We start from the raw sequence: 19,903 nt of genomic DNA, 5'->3' as shown, positions 1-19,903 counted from the left end.
CTAATTTTAGTAGAGACGGGGTCTCGCTCTTGCTCAGGCTGGTTTCGAACTCCTGAGCTCAAACAATCCGCCCGCCTCGGCCCCCCAGAGTGCTAGGATTACAGGCATGAGGCACTGCCCCCGGCCATAATTGTTCTTTTTTGAAAGTAATCTTTTTATCTTTTTTGTGACTGCTTTAAACATTTTTTTTTCTTTGTCTTTTGTCTTAAGCACTTTTACTATCATGTGCTTAGGTGTTGTTTTCTTTGTATTTATTCTGCTTGCATTTACAGGGCTTCTTTAATCTATGGCTTAGAGTCTTACTGATTTGGGAAAATTTTATCCTTTATCTTTTCAAATATTGCTTCTACTTCATTCTCTTGCTCCTCTTCCCTGGGACTCCAAACACACATATAGTATTCATTGTATCCTCCATCTCTCATGCTTTCTGTGTGTATGTATTTTCCTTTTTTCTCTTCATGCTTCATTCTAGATGTTTCTTCGGATCTTCTAGTTCACTTTATGTTTAGCTTTATTGAATCTGCTGTTAATTCACTGTTGAGTTTTTAAATTTATTTTATTTTTGAGTCCTATCTCAATCTGGTCTTTTATATCCTTGAACACAGTAAGCACAGCTATATTTTGTTTTTTAGTATAATTATTTTAAAGTTTAATCTGATAAAGCCAATGCCTCGAGAACCTGAGGGTCTATTTGTATTTTTGCTATTTCTCATTCGTGTTGTTACATCTCTTTACATTCCTGGTTATTTTTTGTTGTGAACCATATATTCTATTTGAAAGACTATTTGTAGAAATCATTTATGGTTCTACATGATGTTATCTTAGTCCAGAGAGGTTTGCTTTTCTCAGGTATCTGGGACTACTTTATTTAAACTTCAGGGATTGAAATAATTTAAAGGTAGGTTATATTCCCTTCCAGGGCTGTCCTATTTCCAGCTCGCTCTTACTCTTACATAGATGTAATCTTTGGGGGTCCCAGACCAAAGCACTCACATCACCGTTGGCAAGCCTGAACTCCCAATTTTTTTAGCTTAGCCACAAAAGGCTATCAAGAGGGCTGCTCAATCTCTTTCCCTCCTCTTTTGAAATCCATGAATATCCTTAAATGAGAAATGATACCAAATGTTGGTCTTACTTCTCTGGATTTCTGCCTTTTTCCAGGTCTCAACTTAGTAATTCTTTTTTCTTTTTTCCTTGAGACAGAGTCTAATTCTGTTGCCCAGGCGAGTGTCGTGGCATCAGCCTGGCTCACAGCAACCTCAAACTCCTGGGCTCAAGCGATCCTCTTGCCTTAGCCTCCCGAGTAGCAGGGGGCACTTGCCACCGTGCCTGGTTAATTTTTTCTATTTTTAGTAGAGACAGGGTCTTGCTCTTGCTCAGGCTGGTGTCGAACTCCTGACCTCAAGCAATCCTCCCGCCTCAGTCTCCCAGCGTGCTAGGATTACAGGTGTGAGCCACCGCGCCCAGCCGCAACCAGGTAATTCTTCACTACTTTATTCATTTTCTGATGCTTTCAAAACAAACTCAAAAAGTATTGTGTCTAACTTTTCCAGCTGACTTCATAGGGTTGACCTAAACTATTGAGTCTGCCTTTGATGAAGTGGAAATCCTTAGTTTATATCACTTTTAAAAATTCCAAACTTTTATCATGGTTTTAATGTAGTTTGAGAAGGGAATGGAATTACAAGTGTGCTCAATTCACCATCTTTACCTAAAAGGTCTTTTTTCATTTCCTTTCAGGAAAAAAAATACATATATCAGCGTATATCCATACACTTTGGCAAAAACTGGGAATGAGAAGATTCTATCCATTTACTTTTGCACTTAACAGAGTATCTAAAACATTTTCTATGTCAGCTCCTGTAGCCCTACTTAATTCATATTTTTAAAAAATAGATGTACTTCATATGATTCAATTCACTCTATCTCAACAAATATCTACCTGTTGTGCTCGATGCACTATACTGTGTTTAGGGGGCTATAATAGTGAGCAAAACCCAATTTTGTCCCAGGACTCAGGGAGTTTATAGTTGAGGGGGGTGTGAAACATATCAACCATGTAGTGATATAAATCAATGTAAAACTGAGACTCTAACAAATACTAAGGAGAGGTACATAGTGATATGAGAGCATAACAGGGGTACTGGGTCTAGTTAGGGATGTCAGAAATGTCTCCCATGAGGAAGTAACAATAAGTTGAATAGGAGCTAACCAGAAGAGAAGAGGAGAAAGGAAGCTTGACTAAGGGAAATAATATTCCAGGTAGAGAATCTAGCATATAGATATAGCATAATTGATTTACGCAGCTTTCCATGAGGGATATTTAGACTGTTTTAAACCTTTTGTTATTAAAGATAATACTTCAATAAATTTTCCCATATATCGTTTTTGGCATACTTTTATAAGCGTACCCTTATGGTAATGAAGAATCCTTTCTTAACACATAAAACAGAGTTCCTAATAATTTCCATTTCCACTTACATTTGAATATAAATTTTATTACATCTCTTTCTTCTATATTTCATCTTCCCCTAACTTAAATTCTTTATTTTTAAAAATTTTTCACTTGGCTGCACTGTTCCTTAAGAACTAGTTCCTTATAGTGATCGCCTATCCCATAAAGGTACTTACAACCTATGCTCCATCTGCTGTTGACCTTCAATATGGAACGTGAAGCATAAGCATGTGTGGGAATTTCCTTTAGATTCCCAAAGTGAGCTAAGCTTTATCTACTATGAAGGTGGTTTATCTTAACAGTTAAGTGAATCACCTCAGCACAGAGCCTGGAGAGAATGAGACAGTCAGAGGTTTGTGCTCAGGTGACCATCTCTTCAGACTATCCTGCATTCTGAGGTAGGTTAGGACCTACCTTTAAAATCAAACCTCCTCCAACACACTAGGAAAAAAATACTAGACTACAAATACAACAAAATGTTATCACACAAAGATCCCTCACATGTCAAAAAGGAAAGAAAAAACATGCATATAACCCAGTAGAAAAATGTATAGAAGATATGATTTGACAAGTCACAAAAGAGAAATAAACGTGGCCAATATACACACATAAAAATACAAATTAAAAATTTTAAAACATCAGACTATAACAAGTATAATAAAAAGTACTGGAGAGAGCACTGTGAACTATGCATCACACACAAGTGTAGACTAGTGCAGCCTTTCTAGAGGATATCTGTATTAGATTTAAAATTTTAAGTACTAATTGACACAGATATTCAATTTCTAGAAATTTTTCCTAAGGAAATTATCAAGAAAATGTTAACCTTGACTTTCTAATATTGATTTTCTTTCTTTCATAGCATATATCACCATTTGACTCATATTTATTATTTCTCTTCCCTACACTAGAATATATGCTTATGGCAAGCAAGAATCTAAACAGGACTTGGCACATATCAAGCATGTAATGAACACTGGTTGTTAACAGAATGTGCAAAGATTTATCTATACAAATTTTCAAAACTGTAGGAATTTTAAAAGCAAAAAGTTGGGAAGAAAATCTAATATCCAATAGCATGAGATTGGTTAAAACAAAGAATGATCAACTTGGAGGACTATGTATCCATTAGAAACTAGTCTACAAAAGAAAATAAAAACAGTAAATATACACGATACCATTACATGACCTTATTCTTGTTAAAAAGAAAAAAGAGGAAAAGTACATGCAAAGATAAAAGACAGCTAATACAGTATATATCAAGATGTTAACAGCGGATATCTACAAGATGGTATGTTTATGGGTGATTTTTTTTCTTATTTATGATTTGCTATATTTTTCAAATTTTATTTTCTACAATGTATATAATTCTCTTTTAATAAGACAAAAGAAAATTATTCAAAATAAACTAAAACAACTAAAATCCAAATGTCTCCTTAGTTTCTAAAGGAGGAAATTTACCTTCTGCTTCATCATCATCAATCAGTTCATCATCAGAGCATATGTTGAGAATGTTAACCAGCATCTCTGTGACTATATGATAAGACAAAATAATCCAAAATTTATACAATTAATAAGGGACTTTCTCTAAAATAAGGTGGATATCTAAATAAACATATATGGTAAATAGGCATAAACAAAATTATTTATTATTATATTAGTAAGAATGGCTATAAAGAGTAGCAATAAACGCAAACCTTCAGGTTTAAAAAGAATTTGAGTAGATTACTTGCTCCAGTAAAGGTCTGGAGTCTTTGAAGACTCTATTGCATAGTTACTTAATTTTTTTTTAACCAAGATTATTTTCTTTCTTTCTTTCCCCCCTTCTTTTGCTTCCTTCCCTCCCTCTCCCTCCTCTCTTTCTTTCTTTTTTTTTTTGAGATGGGATCTCACTATGTTGCCCAGGCTGGTCTCAAACTCCTGGCCTCAAGTGATCCTCCCACCTCTGCCTCCCAAAGTGCTGGAATTATAGGCATGAGCCATCACACTTGGCCAATTACTTGATTTTATTAGATTGATGTTCAGATCTTTTTCCTCACCGATAAGCACATGAGAACATTTTTTCTCATTTTACGAAGAAGTTAAGCCAACAGGCCTGTGTTCAACAGGCTAATTTTATATTTCCATAGCTTATCTGTATAAATGTACATAAAATTCTAAGGACAATAAATCCTATCTAAATCTCTTTAGCACTAAAGAAATCACTGAAAGAATGGTAAGTAACTACGTTATTTTAACATGTTGATAATAGTAGGGCAGCTACTTCAAATTGATATCTAGAATAAGAAAACCATAATAGACTAGAACTAAAATTTAAGAACCAACTAAGTGACACTTAAACTCTTTGTAGAGAACAAACAAAATTAGAAAACATGTCTGAACCATCAGGGGGCTCAAGCAAATACAAAGGTGTGCTCAGTCACTAGCTAAAACAAGCGATGGTCCAGACGATTTAGTTCTCTTACCTTTTTCCCCAACAAAAGGTAAAGACCATGTGAAAACATCCATAAAGTTTGGAAGCCAGTAGGGGTGTGGAGAACAGTTAAACTGCCTGATGTTCATGACATTATTTTCATATTTCAACACAGCAGCTAAAAAGGAAAAAAGCAAGAAAATCTGCCATAGGACCATGACAAGGCAACTGGTAGGCTTTGTACAGTTGTGTACCTACTACACAGAATTCAGGAACTTATTTTCCACTTGTAAATTCAGTACTACGTGAAGGGCAGATGAAAAAAATTAAAGCATTTTATATAGTTCATTCCCATTTTTTTTTTTTTTTTTTGAGGCAGGGTCTCACTCTGCTGTCCAGGCTGCTAGGGTGCAGTGGCGCCATCACAGCTCACTGCAGCCTTGAATTTCTGGGCTCAAGTGATTCTCCTGCCTCTGCCTCCTGAGTATTCCCGACTATTATACCCGGCTATTTTACAATTTTTTGTAGACGGGTCTCACTATGTTGCCCAGGTTGGTCTTGAACTCCTGGCCTCAAGCAATCCTCCCGCCTCAGCCTCCCAAAATACTGGGATTACAGGTGGGAGCCGCCATGCCCAGCTAGTTCACTCTTTTAAGAATTATTCCAAGGAACAAAGTTACCTGAAGTGCTCATATAATAAAAGTATAAAAGAAACTGAAACTTGAAAGGGTCACTGTACAGTAACTATCTATAGAAACCTCAGGATATACATGAGAAAAATTTCCCATAATTTCTTTTTATAGGCCAAATAGTTACAGTCACAACTCTCTTTTGAGGGCAAATATCATTCATTAAACAGACATAGCCTATTTTGCTAGTCGTTAGCCAGAGCCAAAGATTTTATAAACCCTCTGAGACTTTATAAATAGCAGCTATCAATTCAAAATGGGGGACACACAGCAAACCTGGAGCAATTTATACTGAATGTCCAGAAGTAGATTAAATCATCTCTTCATACAATACAGTGGATTTTAAAACTGCCTCGTTCTCTAATACACAGTCAGTATATTGCCAGCACACTATAAATGTCTAATAGTAACCAGTTCATATAACTGCACATATATTTTGGTATCAACTGATTTTCCTTATATTTTAAAAGTCTTAAAATCTAATTCCTTAGTCTTCACCACCAGCAATGTTTGCACTGTTCTCTTAATTATTCTTACTGTGGTCATAAAATATAATAGGGTTTAACAGTTTTCTAGATATGACAGATATAGGTCATCTCTTCATTCTTGCTTCTTTGTTGTAGGATAACCTAGTGTTCTCAAAATTTAAGTTACTGAATGTCTGTATATAGCAAAGATTATAAAGAAAAACACATGATAATAGAATCCCTAGCTCTTAAAAACCTAACACTGCTACAATGTCCATGTCTCATTATTTTCATGTATATATACTTTATTTGGGTTAGGTGAATGTATCACATACCATATTCAGCAACTTCCTCAATCCACACAGGAAAAGGAAGGGGGAGGTGTCTCTCAATAGTGCAAGATTAGAAATAAGAGCTTTAAAAAACTGCTTTTGGGTATGTTCCCAGTGGACAGAAAAAAATAGGAATAAGAATGTTTTAAAATTATGACTTAGGGGTCTTTCATGTAACCAGTGGAACTAAGAAATACCTATAGGTACCAATAAGTCTAAAGGATATGAAAGAAAGAAAAGCAACAGTATAAAGAGAAGAAGAAAAAGGGCGATAGAGTTGCCTTTTTCAAGAAAAGAGGTACTTGTATGGAAAGCAATTAAGTACCACCAGGAATTGTTTCAGATGCCACATTTTCTGCCTTTTTCCTAAAAAAAAAAATGCTTAAGAAATTACCAAGGAAAATAAGATTATTTGGAAGTCAAGTCCCCAATTATATCAAAGCTGACAGAAAACTCAGCATGCACTGTGAATTTAAAAGTTTGCTAAAGGAATAATCAAGAACAAAACCAGACTAGAAGGGACACAGAATGAGCTGGCAGTTAGCAAGCTGTACAGTGGCTGCTGATTTAGGTGGCATGTTTCAGCTCAGCACACTGATAAATCCATTGGGCAATCCATAGATACTCTTAATAATGAAGTTTAAAAAGGGAGTGAGAAGGGAAAGTCTTCATTACAAATATGAGGTCTAGGGCCACTAAGAGTCCTTAAAGATGTTTAACAACACAAGCAATGCATCCCATTGATAAGGGAGGAAACAAGAATAAAACTAGGTTGTTAATATATTGGAAATATTAGGAAAAAGGAAATAATGAATGAACCTGGGGAGCAGCAGAGTACTGCAGTAGAGCTAAGGCTCAGAGAAGAATGGAAAGAAGTAAAAAGAAAACCACATAAGCCTAGGAGAGAAAATAAGTCAAAGAAATGTTTTTAAAAAAATGGATAAGTCACTGAAAGACACACTGAAATGACTGACCCAAATCAGAGTTAAATGAGATAAGCCATTCCATAGCTTACTTTTAAGTAGAGTAAATATTAAGCACACTTTGGCCCTCTTTGAAACTTCTCTCCCCAGCTGCATATACAAGGTATGACTATAAAGTAATGAGACTTAAGAAACCACCAACTACAAACACACCAGACCTTTATATCAGATGAGTGTGGTCCTTTGATGTTATCACATCAGGCACAGTAACAGTTAAATGGTATAGTATTATAGCAGTTTATACTTTGAACAATGCTTTAATAATCATTTTCACTATTCTAACATCTTCAACAATATGACAGGTATTTTAAAGATAAACTGAGGCTCAAAAAAGTTAAGCACCTTTTTAAATGTGATACCCTTAAAAGTGAAGCAGGACTAGACTAGGAACTCTGACTCCTTGCTTGGCATTCTTTTCAACACAACTTGCTGCCTTACCATGCAATTCATCCAGAGATACTGCCATTACTCAAAACATTTTTGGAACTCCTCTTTTGGAAGTGCCTCCAGAGCTGTTGTATCAGCAACACGGGAAAAAACAGTCTCATTACCTTATAATCATACCTTGTTTCTGACCCCAAATGGTATCATCTAGCTTGATCACTCACCTTATCAGTCTTGGCTCCGAATGACTTTTGGCTGTCCAAAAATCAAATCCACCCTCAAAGGACGAAGATTTCTCATCATTGAGGATAATCAAAAGAATGTGTCGCAGACTCTGAAGGCAGTGCCAAAAAAGGAGTTCCAAAAATGTTTCTGAACAAGGACAGCATTGTTGGAATACGTGTATAACCTCCCAAAGTAACTACTTTGAAGGGACAATACTCATTTGGATATATTTGTTCTGGCATGTTTGTTTTAAAAGTCCTATTATTTTACAGTCATACTTCATAAAACAACAAAATAATTACACAGACATGAAGTTTTTAGTAGGATCACTGCCTTGACAGAAAACTTATGAATTATGAATCATAGAAGTTTTAAATTTTAAAAAGGACTTTAACAGGATAAAGTCTTAGAAGAATTTCTGGAACAAAAGGCATGTGCATATCCAGTCCTCTTTTTTTACATGGGAAACTGAGGTTTAGAAATATTATGTGACTTACCAAAAGTCACACTGTTAGTTTTTGGCAGGGCTTAGACAAAAATGAAGATTTTTTTCTGACTTTTTGTACATTATTCACTCTACCTATACTATATTTCAAGAAGAACAAAAATAGCTTAATAATTGACAAACATTAAAATACCAATGGTCACATTTTTTGAGGTACTTTTATAAACAAATTAAATTCACCAAAACCAATAGTTTATGCTAACTGTTCTAACATGAACCTGAAGCAATTTATTCCTCTTATACTTTGATTCAGTAGCATAAACTTGACCTATTATGATCATTATTTATATTCACAAAGAGCCCAATAATCCTTAGGAGATGAAGACCAAGCAGCAGCATAAATTCTAAATGTCTTGGCCTTTGTTTCAATGAAGACCTCTTTTTTCTTATTTATAATTTATATTTAAAAATAATACACACACATACATATAATTAAACTGGAGCTCACATTTACTCACAAATTCAAACTCAAGTATTGCTGGACTCCATTACCTTTATTGTTATAGACATCTAGGTAATTAGGGGCAGAGAAAATTGTAATAAGTGATGGAAAGCCTGTTGTTTGGCTCTTCCTGTACATTCGATACCTGGAAGAGAGATGACAGCTCGTCTGTCTTCATATTAAAAGTAAAGACCACAGTGATATTCAGTACAGTTTTAATATAACTTACCCGGCATCTTGGGCTTCATGGGCTCTGATAATTGATAATAAATTATTGTTCTGCAAAAATTCACAAACTGCAGGGTAACTGAAAAACAAAATTAGACCATATAAATTCAGAATTAAAATAATTATTTTTAATACAAAGAAGGGGTAAAGTCAAGATGACATGAGTTGATTTTGTTTCAAGATTATAGTTATTATACACCACTAGAATTTTATTAATACCTTAGTAATCATCATTCTGTTTTTCCATTTCACTGATATACTTCATTACAGTTCAAACATGAAGATAATAGATAATCCGAAAATAGCGCTCCCCGACTTAAAATATTTTTGTCTTAACTCAAAATAATACAACACCAAAACTTTTTTTAGTATCGTGACATAAAAAAGTATGACAGTCATGTACGTGTATGTACAGCAGGGGCTAAAAACTGAACACATGATTTTCTTCAACCATCAACTATCAAATTATTAGAAAAGTAAAAGAATCTACTTATAGCTTCACAGGTAAACTATTAGAAATAATAAACACACAAATTCAGTAAAGTTACAGGATACAAAATCAACATACAAAAATCAGTAATAACTTTGACTCAAACAGTACAAAAGCAATTTATGTATCCAAAACATTTGTACCCCATAATATTCTGAAATAAAAAAATGGAAATTAAGAAAATAATCCCATTTATAATGGCAACAAAAAGAATAAAATACATACAAATTAAAATTAACCAAAGAGGTGAAAGACTTATACACTGAAAATTATAAAGCCTTGATGGAGGAAAAGAAGACACAAATAAATAGAAAGACATCTGTGCTGATGGATTAGAAGAATATTGTAAAAATGTTCGTACTATCCAATGTGATCAACAGATTCAATTCAATCCCTATCAAAATCCCAATGTCATTCTTCACAGAAATAGAAAAAAAAACCCTAAAATTCATATGGAACTGTAAGACCCCAAATAGCCAAAGCAATCTTCAGCAGGAAGAACAAAGCTGGAGGCATTGCACTTCTTGATTTCAAAAATATATTACAAAGCAACAATAATCAAAACAGTACAGTTCTGGCAAAAAAAAAAAACAACCCAGATATATAGCTAATAGAACAGAATAGAGGGCCCACAACTAAATCCACATGTTTACAGTTAACTGATCTTCAACAAGGGTGTCAAGAACACACAATGAGGAAAGGACATTCTCTTCAATGAACGGTACTGAGAAAACTGGATATCCACATGCACAAGAATGAAATTGGACCATTTTTACACCATATACAAAAATCAATTCAAATGGATTGAAGACTTAAACGTAAGACCTAAAAGAGTAAAATAACTATAACTTGAAGAAAATGTAGGGAAAAGCTTCTTTCTTTTTCTTTTCTTTTCTTTTTTTTTTTTTGAGACAGGGTCTCTCTCTGTTGCAATGACTAGAGTGCAATGACACATCATAGCTCACTGCAACCTCAAACTCCTTGGGCTCAAGCAATCCGCCTGTTTCAACCTCCTGAGCAGCTGGGAGGGACTACAGGTGTACACCACTATGCCCAGCTAATTTTTAAATTTTTTGTAGAGACAGCTATGTTGTTCAGGCTGGTCTCGAACTCCTGGCCTCAACAATCCTCCCGCCTTGTTTCAGATGTGTTTCTGTGCAAAGATACTTTATTCAGTATATACTGTAGATTCATCAACAATGAACTCCTGGCCAACAACACTATAACTCATGCCTGAACAAAGCTTATATCTAATACTGTAATATTTTCTCTGTAAGGTATGCCTTTTTGTGCTTAAGAACCCGAGACAGCATTTCAGCACGATGTTTGGGAGCCACTTTAAACAGTGAAATCCTTAACAAAAAGCACAAAAACATGAAAAACGTTGCACTAAATAGACCACAAAAAGAATAACTATTTATATTATAATATGAGAGCTGAAAAGAAGGCAGAGTATCACTTTGTTCAACCTCGGTTGGGAACATGTGTGTGGCAAAACTCAAATTTTTTGTCAACTATGCACAATGCGTGTCCAAGCATGATTGTGAAAGCTCTGTAAGTATTGATGTGGGGGTTACAAACAAATCTTAGTAAGTAGAGGAACTCACAAATACAAAATCTGCTAATAATAAGGATCAACTGTATATCCACAGGATTAAGTTTTAGAAGGAGAATTTCTGGATCAAAGGCCATGTGTGTTTATAATTGAGAGATATTGCCAAGTTGGCATCCACAGAAATTGCACCAAACTATATTCTGCCAACAATAAATAAGTATTATGCTGTTTGTTTTAAGCAATATAAAAAGAAATAAAAGTTAAATGATTTCATCATATTAGTCACTGGAAAAGTTGGCATGGAGAAATGAAAAAAAGTTTAGAAGAGTGCTAAAACTAATGGCAAAATTGATGCTTCTTTTGTGTGTGTGTATTTTTATTTAATGAATGCATTATCTTAGTCAATTAACAGAGATTTGGGGGGACTAAATATATGTATTTTTGTCACAATAAAATATTGGGATTAAAAATAATTTAGATTTCAAACTTCCCTATATCTTCCTATTTTTGAGTATCAAATCACAATGAAAGCTCACATGTGGGATTTAAAACAACAGCCAACTTCCAGGAAATGTACTCGGCTTAGTTCACAATGTCCTGTTCTTTTTATATCTTTGTCTACACCAGCAGTTCCAAAAGCTGGAGAGCTTTTTAAAACATAACAGGATTCCCCTGTCTCAGACCTAGTGAATCAGAATCTCTGGGTAAAGAACCAAGAAATCTTTATTTTACAAAGTGTATAGATGATGTTTACGAACAAATAGTCTAGATCATGTAGGGTCAGACAACAATATCAAAGGACTGCCTGATGTCCAATCATGTTTGGTGTGTTATACTTCTTAGGGCATAATACCTAAGAAAATATTAAAAAACCAAACAAATAAAAGTTTTCTGCTTTCTATTAATCAAAAAATTAAACAAAAGTACCTATACTTGTTTGAGATATAAGATACTTAAAAATAACCTGGTGAAATGTATTACAGTTTCCTTTTGTAATGTCCATTTCAAGGATTAGCTTACCTGTAAAAATAAGAGCACCCTCGGACAGTGTTGTGGGTGTAGTGCTCCAGGGTCTTTTCATTGCCATAATCCTCGGAGGGATCAGACCAAAGCAGGTCACACACTGGCCCGAAGGCAGGAGGTTCAATAAACCTGTCTAACTAGAAGATATACAAAAGCCAAAAGAAAAAAAATCAGGAGAGTAAAAGGGCTCTTGGAAAATAGTATGTGTCAAAATAAAAAACCGCTTTGCATCCACAAGAATCATTAAGAGAGAAGGCAGTAAGTCCCTAAAGGATTTTCCTACAAGAAAAGGAATATTTAACAAATTTTGATACCCAATTTTTATTATTTTTCTGTAATAAATTTTTATATTCTTTTCATTGAACTATATTGTAGAAAAGGACCCACTTACATCCTAATCTTAAAGCAATACTCATTTAATCTGAATGTGAAATCAACCACTATAAAGATATACTATTTCAGAAAGACTATGCAAAGTTAATTTCAATTACATAGATGAGTCAATGTTACCATGAGAACAGGAAGGTTTTACAATGGTTCTGTTCCTTGTTTACCTCATTCCAGTGGAGATTTCTTCATTTTAAAGAATGCTAATTTTATTTTGTAAGGACCTTTATCCTTTCCATTCTATGCAGTGGAAGCATTTCAATACAAGTTATTAACTTAAGCCTTTAGTCACTGCTGCTTTACTTAAAAGCAAAAAAAACAAAAGAAAACAAGTAGCTAGAATAGCTATGTCAAGAACAGAGCTTCTACTGAGTGAAAGAGGAGGTTTTTATTAATACAATTGATTCATGATGATAAAATTTTAAATTTACTATGTAAAAGAGAAATCCTGATTATTTTCAAGACAATAAAGGCAGGAGAAAAGTCAGTGCATATAGGTACACCTTCTTACCCTGAGGAGACTGACTTTAATTCAGAGAAAACAGTTTTATGAATAGGAAAATCTTTAGTTTTCAGTGCCTATAAGAGAGAGGTTAGAGAATACAAAAGTAGAGAAGAGAAGATGGTCATGTAGAATAACATAAGTTAGTCATCTTTCTTCACTAATGAAGATACAGAATCTTGGAAATAATAATCATCATGTAAGGCAAGCAATTAAACTATATCATCTAAAATGTTAAAATCAATACATTTCAGAGTTGGCAGAGTCCTCGGACCATCCATTCCAACTTCCTCATTTCACAGAGAAGAAGATGTAACTAAGTGATTTGGTCAAAGTCACACAATTAATGGCAAGACTGGGATTAGAGCCCTGGTTTCTTTCCTTTCACACTGTGACACAATTTAAAGTTTCAGGGCCATACTCTAAGAATGTTATGTTTCTAGTTGGTAAAAGCACAGATTTCGTAAAAAATTATAGAAAATTTCTGGTAGGTATATATCAAAATAAGATATATATCAAAAAAGATAACAGTAGTTATCTTGCAACGATGAAATTACAGGTAATTTTCTTTTTTTTTATTTTTTGAGACAAAGTCTCGCTTTGTCGCCCTGGCTAGAGTGCAGTGGCATCATCATAGCTCACTGCAACCTCAAACTCCTGGGTTCAAGCCATCCTCCTGCCTCAGCCTCCTGAGTAGCTGGGATTACAGGCCTATGCTACCATGCCTGGCTAATTTTTTCTATTTTTAGTAGAGATAGGGTCTCACTCTCACTCAGGCTGGTCTCCAACTCCTGAGCTCAAGTAAGCAAGCCTCCCATCTCAGCCTCCCAAAGTGCTAGGATTACAGGCATGAACTACCATGCCCAGTCTAATTTCCATTTTCTTACATTTTTTTTATTAAAAAAAATATTTTTTTAGAGACAGGGTCTCACGCTGTTACCCAGGCTGGAGTGCAATGGCCCATGATAGCTCACTGCAACGTCAAACTCCTGGGCTCAAGCAATCCTTCTGCCTCAGCCTCCTGAGTAGCTGGGACTACAGGTGTGCACCACCACCACATCTGGCTAATTTTTAAATTTTTTTTAGAGACAGGGTCTCACTAAGTTGTCCAGGCTGGTCTCGAACTCCTGGCCTCAAGCAATCCTCCCACCTCCACCTCCCAAAGTGCTAGGATTACAGGCTTGAACCACTGCACCTGGCCCATTTTCTTACTTTTGATTATCTGTATTTTAAAAATTTTGGCTAAAGATATATTGGTTGACAGCAATAAAAAACAAATTTTAAAAAATAAACCCTATGAAAATAAAAGTTACTTACTCTCCTAATGTCATCTAAACAAGTAATTTCAGGTGACATTCCTCCATGTACACAGAGAAACTGCTGGTTTAAGAGGGCAGCAAGAGGAAGACAGTCAAATGTATCCATACACGCATCATACACCTGTTCAGAATATTTGATGCGACCTACCAAAAAAGGAAAAACAGTCAAAGGAAGAAAAGCTAAAATGTTATCATATTTAAAAAAGGACACTGGCCAGGAAAATATGAAGCTATTTCAAAGCCATTTATTTCACACAAATTTGAAAACAATCATCTCTGTAAAGATATTGTGGAAAAGTTGTGGATAAAGAGTTAACAAAATCTCTCTCCTTCTCTTAAAGACAAGTGTGGCCTTGGATTTTCTAGTCCTGTTGCCCTGGAAACCTGATAAGGTGATTGACTGTCAGCTATGTGATTAGGCAAAATTACCCAATTACCTAGTAGGAAGCTATAGCTTTGGGCTCCTCTGAGGGCAGTGACTCATAACCGATTATGTCCCTGTGGGACTCTGGACGCTATGCCAATAAAGATTTTACAGGACATATTGACACTTGTGATGCATGAGGCTGCTAAGCCAGGGTGGCTCCCTGATCTGTACAACATGGGTATACATTGTTTCCTTGCACCTGAGCTGTGACCTGGGACATGGAGGCAGAAAGCCTCTGCACTGCTGTTTGCATTTCTGTGGGGATTACTCCACTGACTAGGAACGCCTGCTGCTGCCCTTCCTGACCTGTATCCTTTTTTTTTTTTTTTGAGACAGAGTCTCACTGTGTTGCCTGGGCTAGAGTGCCGTGGTGTCATCTTAGCTCACAGCAACCTCAAACTCCTGGGCTCAAGCAATCCTTCTGCCTCAGCCTCCCGAGTAGCTGGGACTTCAGGCATGCGCCACCACGCCCGGCTAATTTTTTCTATTAATTTCTTTCTAATTTTAGTAGAGACGGGGTCTCGCTCTTGCTCAGGCTGGTTTCAAACTCCTGAGCTCAAACAATCCGCCTGCCACGGCCTCCCAGAGTGCTAGGATTACAGGCGTGAGCCACCACGCCCGGCCTCAATTTTTTTAAAAAAGGAAAAAAGTTAACTGTTATACTTTGCTACCCAAATTATCTTTGGATTTGAATGAAAAAAGGAATATTAAAAAAATGAAAATCTATGCAGTATAAAGCAATTAAAGAATTGATATCAGAAAAGAAAAGCCTCCAACCTCCTTCCTCCCCCCAAAAAAGACTTTAACAAGATTACAATTGCACAATCTGGAACTAAGCATCACTTAGCAGTAATTATAAGGTACTAACTCCTTTTTTTTTTGAGACAGGCTTTCACTCTGTTGCCTGGGCTAGAGTGTATAAAGTGCTAATTCTAAAAGCCATGGTGGCCCTTTAAAAGACAGATCAGCTTATCAGTAAAAACAGTTATGCAAAATATAGCATGCATGTTCTTTCCTTATACAGGAAAATTTTAAATTTGTACTTGAATTCGTGTGCTTGTTCCAAGATTTCTTTACACTCAGATGCAGCCTTAGAATGAAACAGAAGGAGTATCTTGGTAGATAGGGAAAAAAGGAAAGCAACCAGGTGTAACTGCTGTTAAAGCGTGTGAAAAGCAAATAAAAACCTGAGATAAGAAATTCTGTGCAAAATGAGACACTTAAAATGTTTTCCAAACCTATTGTTTTCCATTTTCTAAAAATAGTCTGAACCAATTATACTTGTCAAAAAAAAGAATTCTGATAAAATAGAGGAAGAATTAGACAAAATGTCACCTAAAAAAACCCCTGATACTTAATTCAAAAAAGAGGTATCCACAGCCAGCTTTCTCCATTACTTATCTATTACTAATTAATAAAAATAGCTGACTTTTGTCAAGTATTATATTCCAGGGCCTTTGTTAACTGGTATATATGCATTATTTAATTTTTCCAGGTGGGCCAGGTGTCAGGGCTTGAGCCTGTAGTCCCAGCTGCTTGGGAGGCTGAGGTAGATCGCTTGAGGCTAGGAGTTTGAGATCAGCCTGGGTGATATAGCGAGACCTCATCTCCAAAAAAAGAAAAACCAACAAGAAAAACAAAAAAAAAGCAATAGAAGTGCTGAAGAATACCCCAATATTTGATTTAGAAAAACAGTGTAAAATGTTTTAAATTTTTAAATGTTTGGTGAAGTGATTTCCAAATGACAACTAGTAGAAACTTTCCAAAGACCTTGGAGCAGTCATGCTTAACCAGCAGCATGTAGCAGAATCACTTGGGGTATTTTAAAAAGACTTGAAAATGTTTGGGCCCCAATTGGGTAATTTTTAAAGTACCAGTTTGAAAAAAAATAAAATAATTATAAAAGTAGTACACAGTAGTGGTGAAAAATAATTCAAAGAGTATTAGGATATAAAATTAAAACCATTAAGTCCTTCTGACTCAAATCCCCAGATGTAATCACTGCTAACAACTTCTTCTATACATTACACACATTTAATTTACAAAGGAGATAAGAGTGTATATGCTCTGTAAATGATTCTCTCATCTAATAATGTATCTGAGCATCACTTCATATCAGTACATATAGAACTACCTTGGTCTTTCAAGAGCTTCCTAGTATTCCATTTTAAAAAAATGTATTATAATTTATTTAATCAGCCCCTTACTGATATTTAGATTATCTTTTTTTTGTTATTATTACAATTAACACTGCAATGACCATCCTTAAATGTCCATATCTTATTGCCTTTCTGTGAGTTTGTTTGTGTGGTAGGCAGATTCAAAAGTGATGTGCAATGATCTACATGTTCGTATAATCTACTCCCTTTTGAGTGGATGGAAACTGTGAATATGATGAGACTCTTGGCAAAAGGGAGAGTATCCTGAGTGGGCCTGACCTAATCAGGTGAGAGCCTTTTCAAAGCTAAGGGTTTTCTATGGCTGGCTGATGAAGGATGTCAGAGATACGCATTCAGGCTGGCCTGGAACAAAGCAAAAATCCATCCTGGAAACTACCTGTGGGGGCCACGCATCAAGTACTTGTGAGCCATCTCTAGAAGCTGAGTGGTCCTCGGTCCATAGTTAGCAGGAAAACAGGAACCTTAATCTTACAGTTACAAGAACTGCCAACAACTAGTGACCTTGGAAAAAGACCCCAAGCCCAAGATGAGAACGGCAGCCCTGGCAACACCTTGATTTCAGATCAGTGATACCTTAAGCAGAGAATCCAGCCACGCTGTGGTTGGACTACTGACCTACAGTAACTGTGAGATAATAAATATGTTCTTTTAACCCATGAAATTTGTGGTAATTTGTCACGTAGCTTTAAAAAAGTAATACATGATAAATTCCTACAAGTCAAACTGCTGGATCAAGGTGATATATGCTTAAAATTTTTAAAGATATTCAAAATTTCTCTTCGAATATTTCAAACCAATTTAAACACCCACCGAGAGTAGATCTCATTTTTAAAAAATTTCCTGGTAGTTATCTGATGATTTAAAGTGTTTATTCCAGTAAGTCCTCAAGGGCTGGAATGATCTGTTTCTTGCCCACTGGTAGCTGACTTTTCTGGCAGAGGGATTTTTACAGTGTTCCTACTCAAATTTCTTTTAACAACAATGACCTTTCCTTTCAGGTTTTACTAGGAGGGAGGCTGTCATTACAACTCCCATCTCCAATGTAAGAAACTACTGGTAGCAAGAATTAATATGAGCATATGAAACACTATCAAATTGTGATCTACCTATCAGAAAAGGCATTGGATGTTTGGGTGCTTGGATAAACTCTGAGTCTATGAAAACAAATTTAAATGTTTTTAACTTTGAATACTCTTTTGGGAATAAAATTTTATATATTTTATAATATATTCCTCCAAGATAGCAATCTAAAGAAAAATCTGAATGGGATACAAAGTAAATCCATGATCAAAGTATCAACTATATGAACACAAGTATTTTTATATATTCAGGACTATTTGGGGAAAGGGTAGATTGTAGAGACAGATGGAAGCCAAGAGATTCAGTTTAACTTTCTTATTTTACAGAGAATTTGCTAACATTTTAGAAATCAAAACAATTATAATTTTGCTTTTGTTTCAGTATTTTCCATTTATTATAAAAGCACAAAAATTCCTTGGAGAATGAACTGATATATATTCTTTTTGGAGGGCTATGTAGAGTATGTATCAAAAGTCTTTAAAATGTGCATGCCGTTTAATCTAGTAATTCTCTTTAGAGAGTTTGTTCTAAAGATATAAATCACAGACACTCACTCACTCAAATTAATTCAACCAATGTTCATTAAGCATCTCCTATGAGCAACTAGTTACTGTTTTGGGTGCTGGGAAAACATCAGTGAACAAAACATGTCCCTACTGTCATGGAGCTTACATTCTGGTGAGAGAAAAAGACAGTAAAAAAATAAATATATAAAAATCTCAGGTATTGATAAACACTACAAAAAAAAAGGCACAGTAAAGGTAAAAATGATGATATTTTAATTTAGAAAAGCAACCAGAGAAGAAAATCTCTGAAGAAATGGCATGAATGAAGTAGGACGTATGCCTTATGAGCAGACAGATATCTGGGAATAGAAGAAATAAATGCAGATGCGCTACGGTAGATTTCCCAAACATCCCCAGCATCGTCACCATCATACTGAATGTTAGTTAAGAGCCAATTGTGAGCACCTAGATTCTGATCAAAGAAATCTATGTTTGTTGTTTGTTTATTTGGTAAGAATGTGCTTATTGGGATTCATCTTGATTCAGGGTTCCTTTAGTGCTGCTTTCTCCTGTAGGAATACCCTCCTATAAGTCTTGCCTTTCCTCCTGTGGGCTGGCAGAGGACAGCAGAGCTGCCAAGACACAAAAGCACCGCTCCTGTGTGACTAAAGGCCATGGTGATTTTATAGCATCCTGGGCATTTCACATTTCCTGGCTCTGCACCTGGTGCTTCTTGTTTTTCCTGTTCTCCTCTCCCAGAGAGGGATAAAGAAGATCCCTGGTGAGAGGCAGGCATGTTCTGGTGTGGAAGGTTGTCTCCACCAGAAAAGGTGTTTGTTTTTTGACATGGGATCCTACTATGTCACCTAGGCTGGTCTGGAACTCCTTGGGCTCAAGCGATCCTCCTGCCTCAACTGCCTGAGTATGTTGTTTGTTTTTTAAATAAGCTAGTCATGTTTTGACTTTCAAAATAATTCTACCTTTATATTTACCTTTTTTTTTTTTTTACTATTACAGCAGTATTTACAGTTAGAAGCAACCTAAATGTCCTATAGCTGTTATTAAGTTGGATATATATAAAATAGGGCATTCGTAAGAAGGAATACTTAAAAAACATTAAAATAACATTTTAAAATGCTTTCAAAAATTTTAATGATATGGAAAAACGCTATTATGTTAAGTGAAAAGGGCAATTTATTAAATAGTTACATGAGCTCAATTTTTTTTTTTTTTTGAGACAGAGTCTCACTCTGTTGCCCGGGCTAGAGTGCCGTGGCATCATCCTAGCTCACAGCAACCTCAAACTCCTGG

General features: G+C 35.5%; 1 protein-coding gene and 1 pseudogene across 1 annotated transcript in view; both read right to left on the bottom strand.

Annotated features, from left to right (window-relative positions):
* The window catches only part of PPP3CC (protein phosphatase 3, catalytic subunit, gamma isozyme), a 74,210-nt gene that overhangs the window by 12,746 nt on the left and 41,561 nt on the right, over positions 1 to 19,903 (bottom strand). Inside the window, exons 5-10 of the mRNA XM_012663040.1 lie at positions 14,398 to 14,543; positions 12,189 to 12,328; positions 9,125 to 9,202; positions 8,946 to 9,040; positions 4,921 to 5,046; positions 3,917 to 3,988 (exon numbers count right to left, since the gene is read on the bottom strand). Coding sequence (XP_012518494.1) covers positions 3,917 to 3,988; positions 4,921 to 5,046; positions 8,946 to 9,040; positions 9,125 to 9,202; positions 12,189 to 12,328; positions 14,398 to 14,543 — 657 coding nt within the window. The remainder of the gene's footprint in view (positions 1 to 3,916; positions 3,989 to 4,920; positions 5,047 to 8,945; positions 9,041 to 9,124; positions 9,203 to 12,188; positions 12,329 to 14,397; positions 14,544 to 19,903) is intronic.
* The window catches only part of LOC105825194, a 1,235-nt pseudogene continuing 477 nt past the window's right edge, over positions 19,146 to 19,903 (bottom strand).

The sequence above is a fragment of the Propithecus coquereli genome, unplaced genomic scaffold (assembly GCF_000956105.1).
Source record: "Propithecus coquereli isolate 6110/MARCELLA unplaced genomic scaffold, Pcoq_1.0 Scaffold79, whole genome shotgun sequence".
Classification (NCBI taxonomy): Eukaryota; Metazoa; Chordata; class Mammalia; order Primates; family Indriidae; genus Propithecus; species Propithecus coquereli.
The sequence above is the reverse complement of the archived record's forward strand: the minus strand, read 5'-3'. Positions and strand labels throughout refer to the sequence as shown.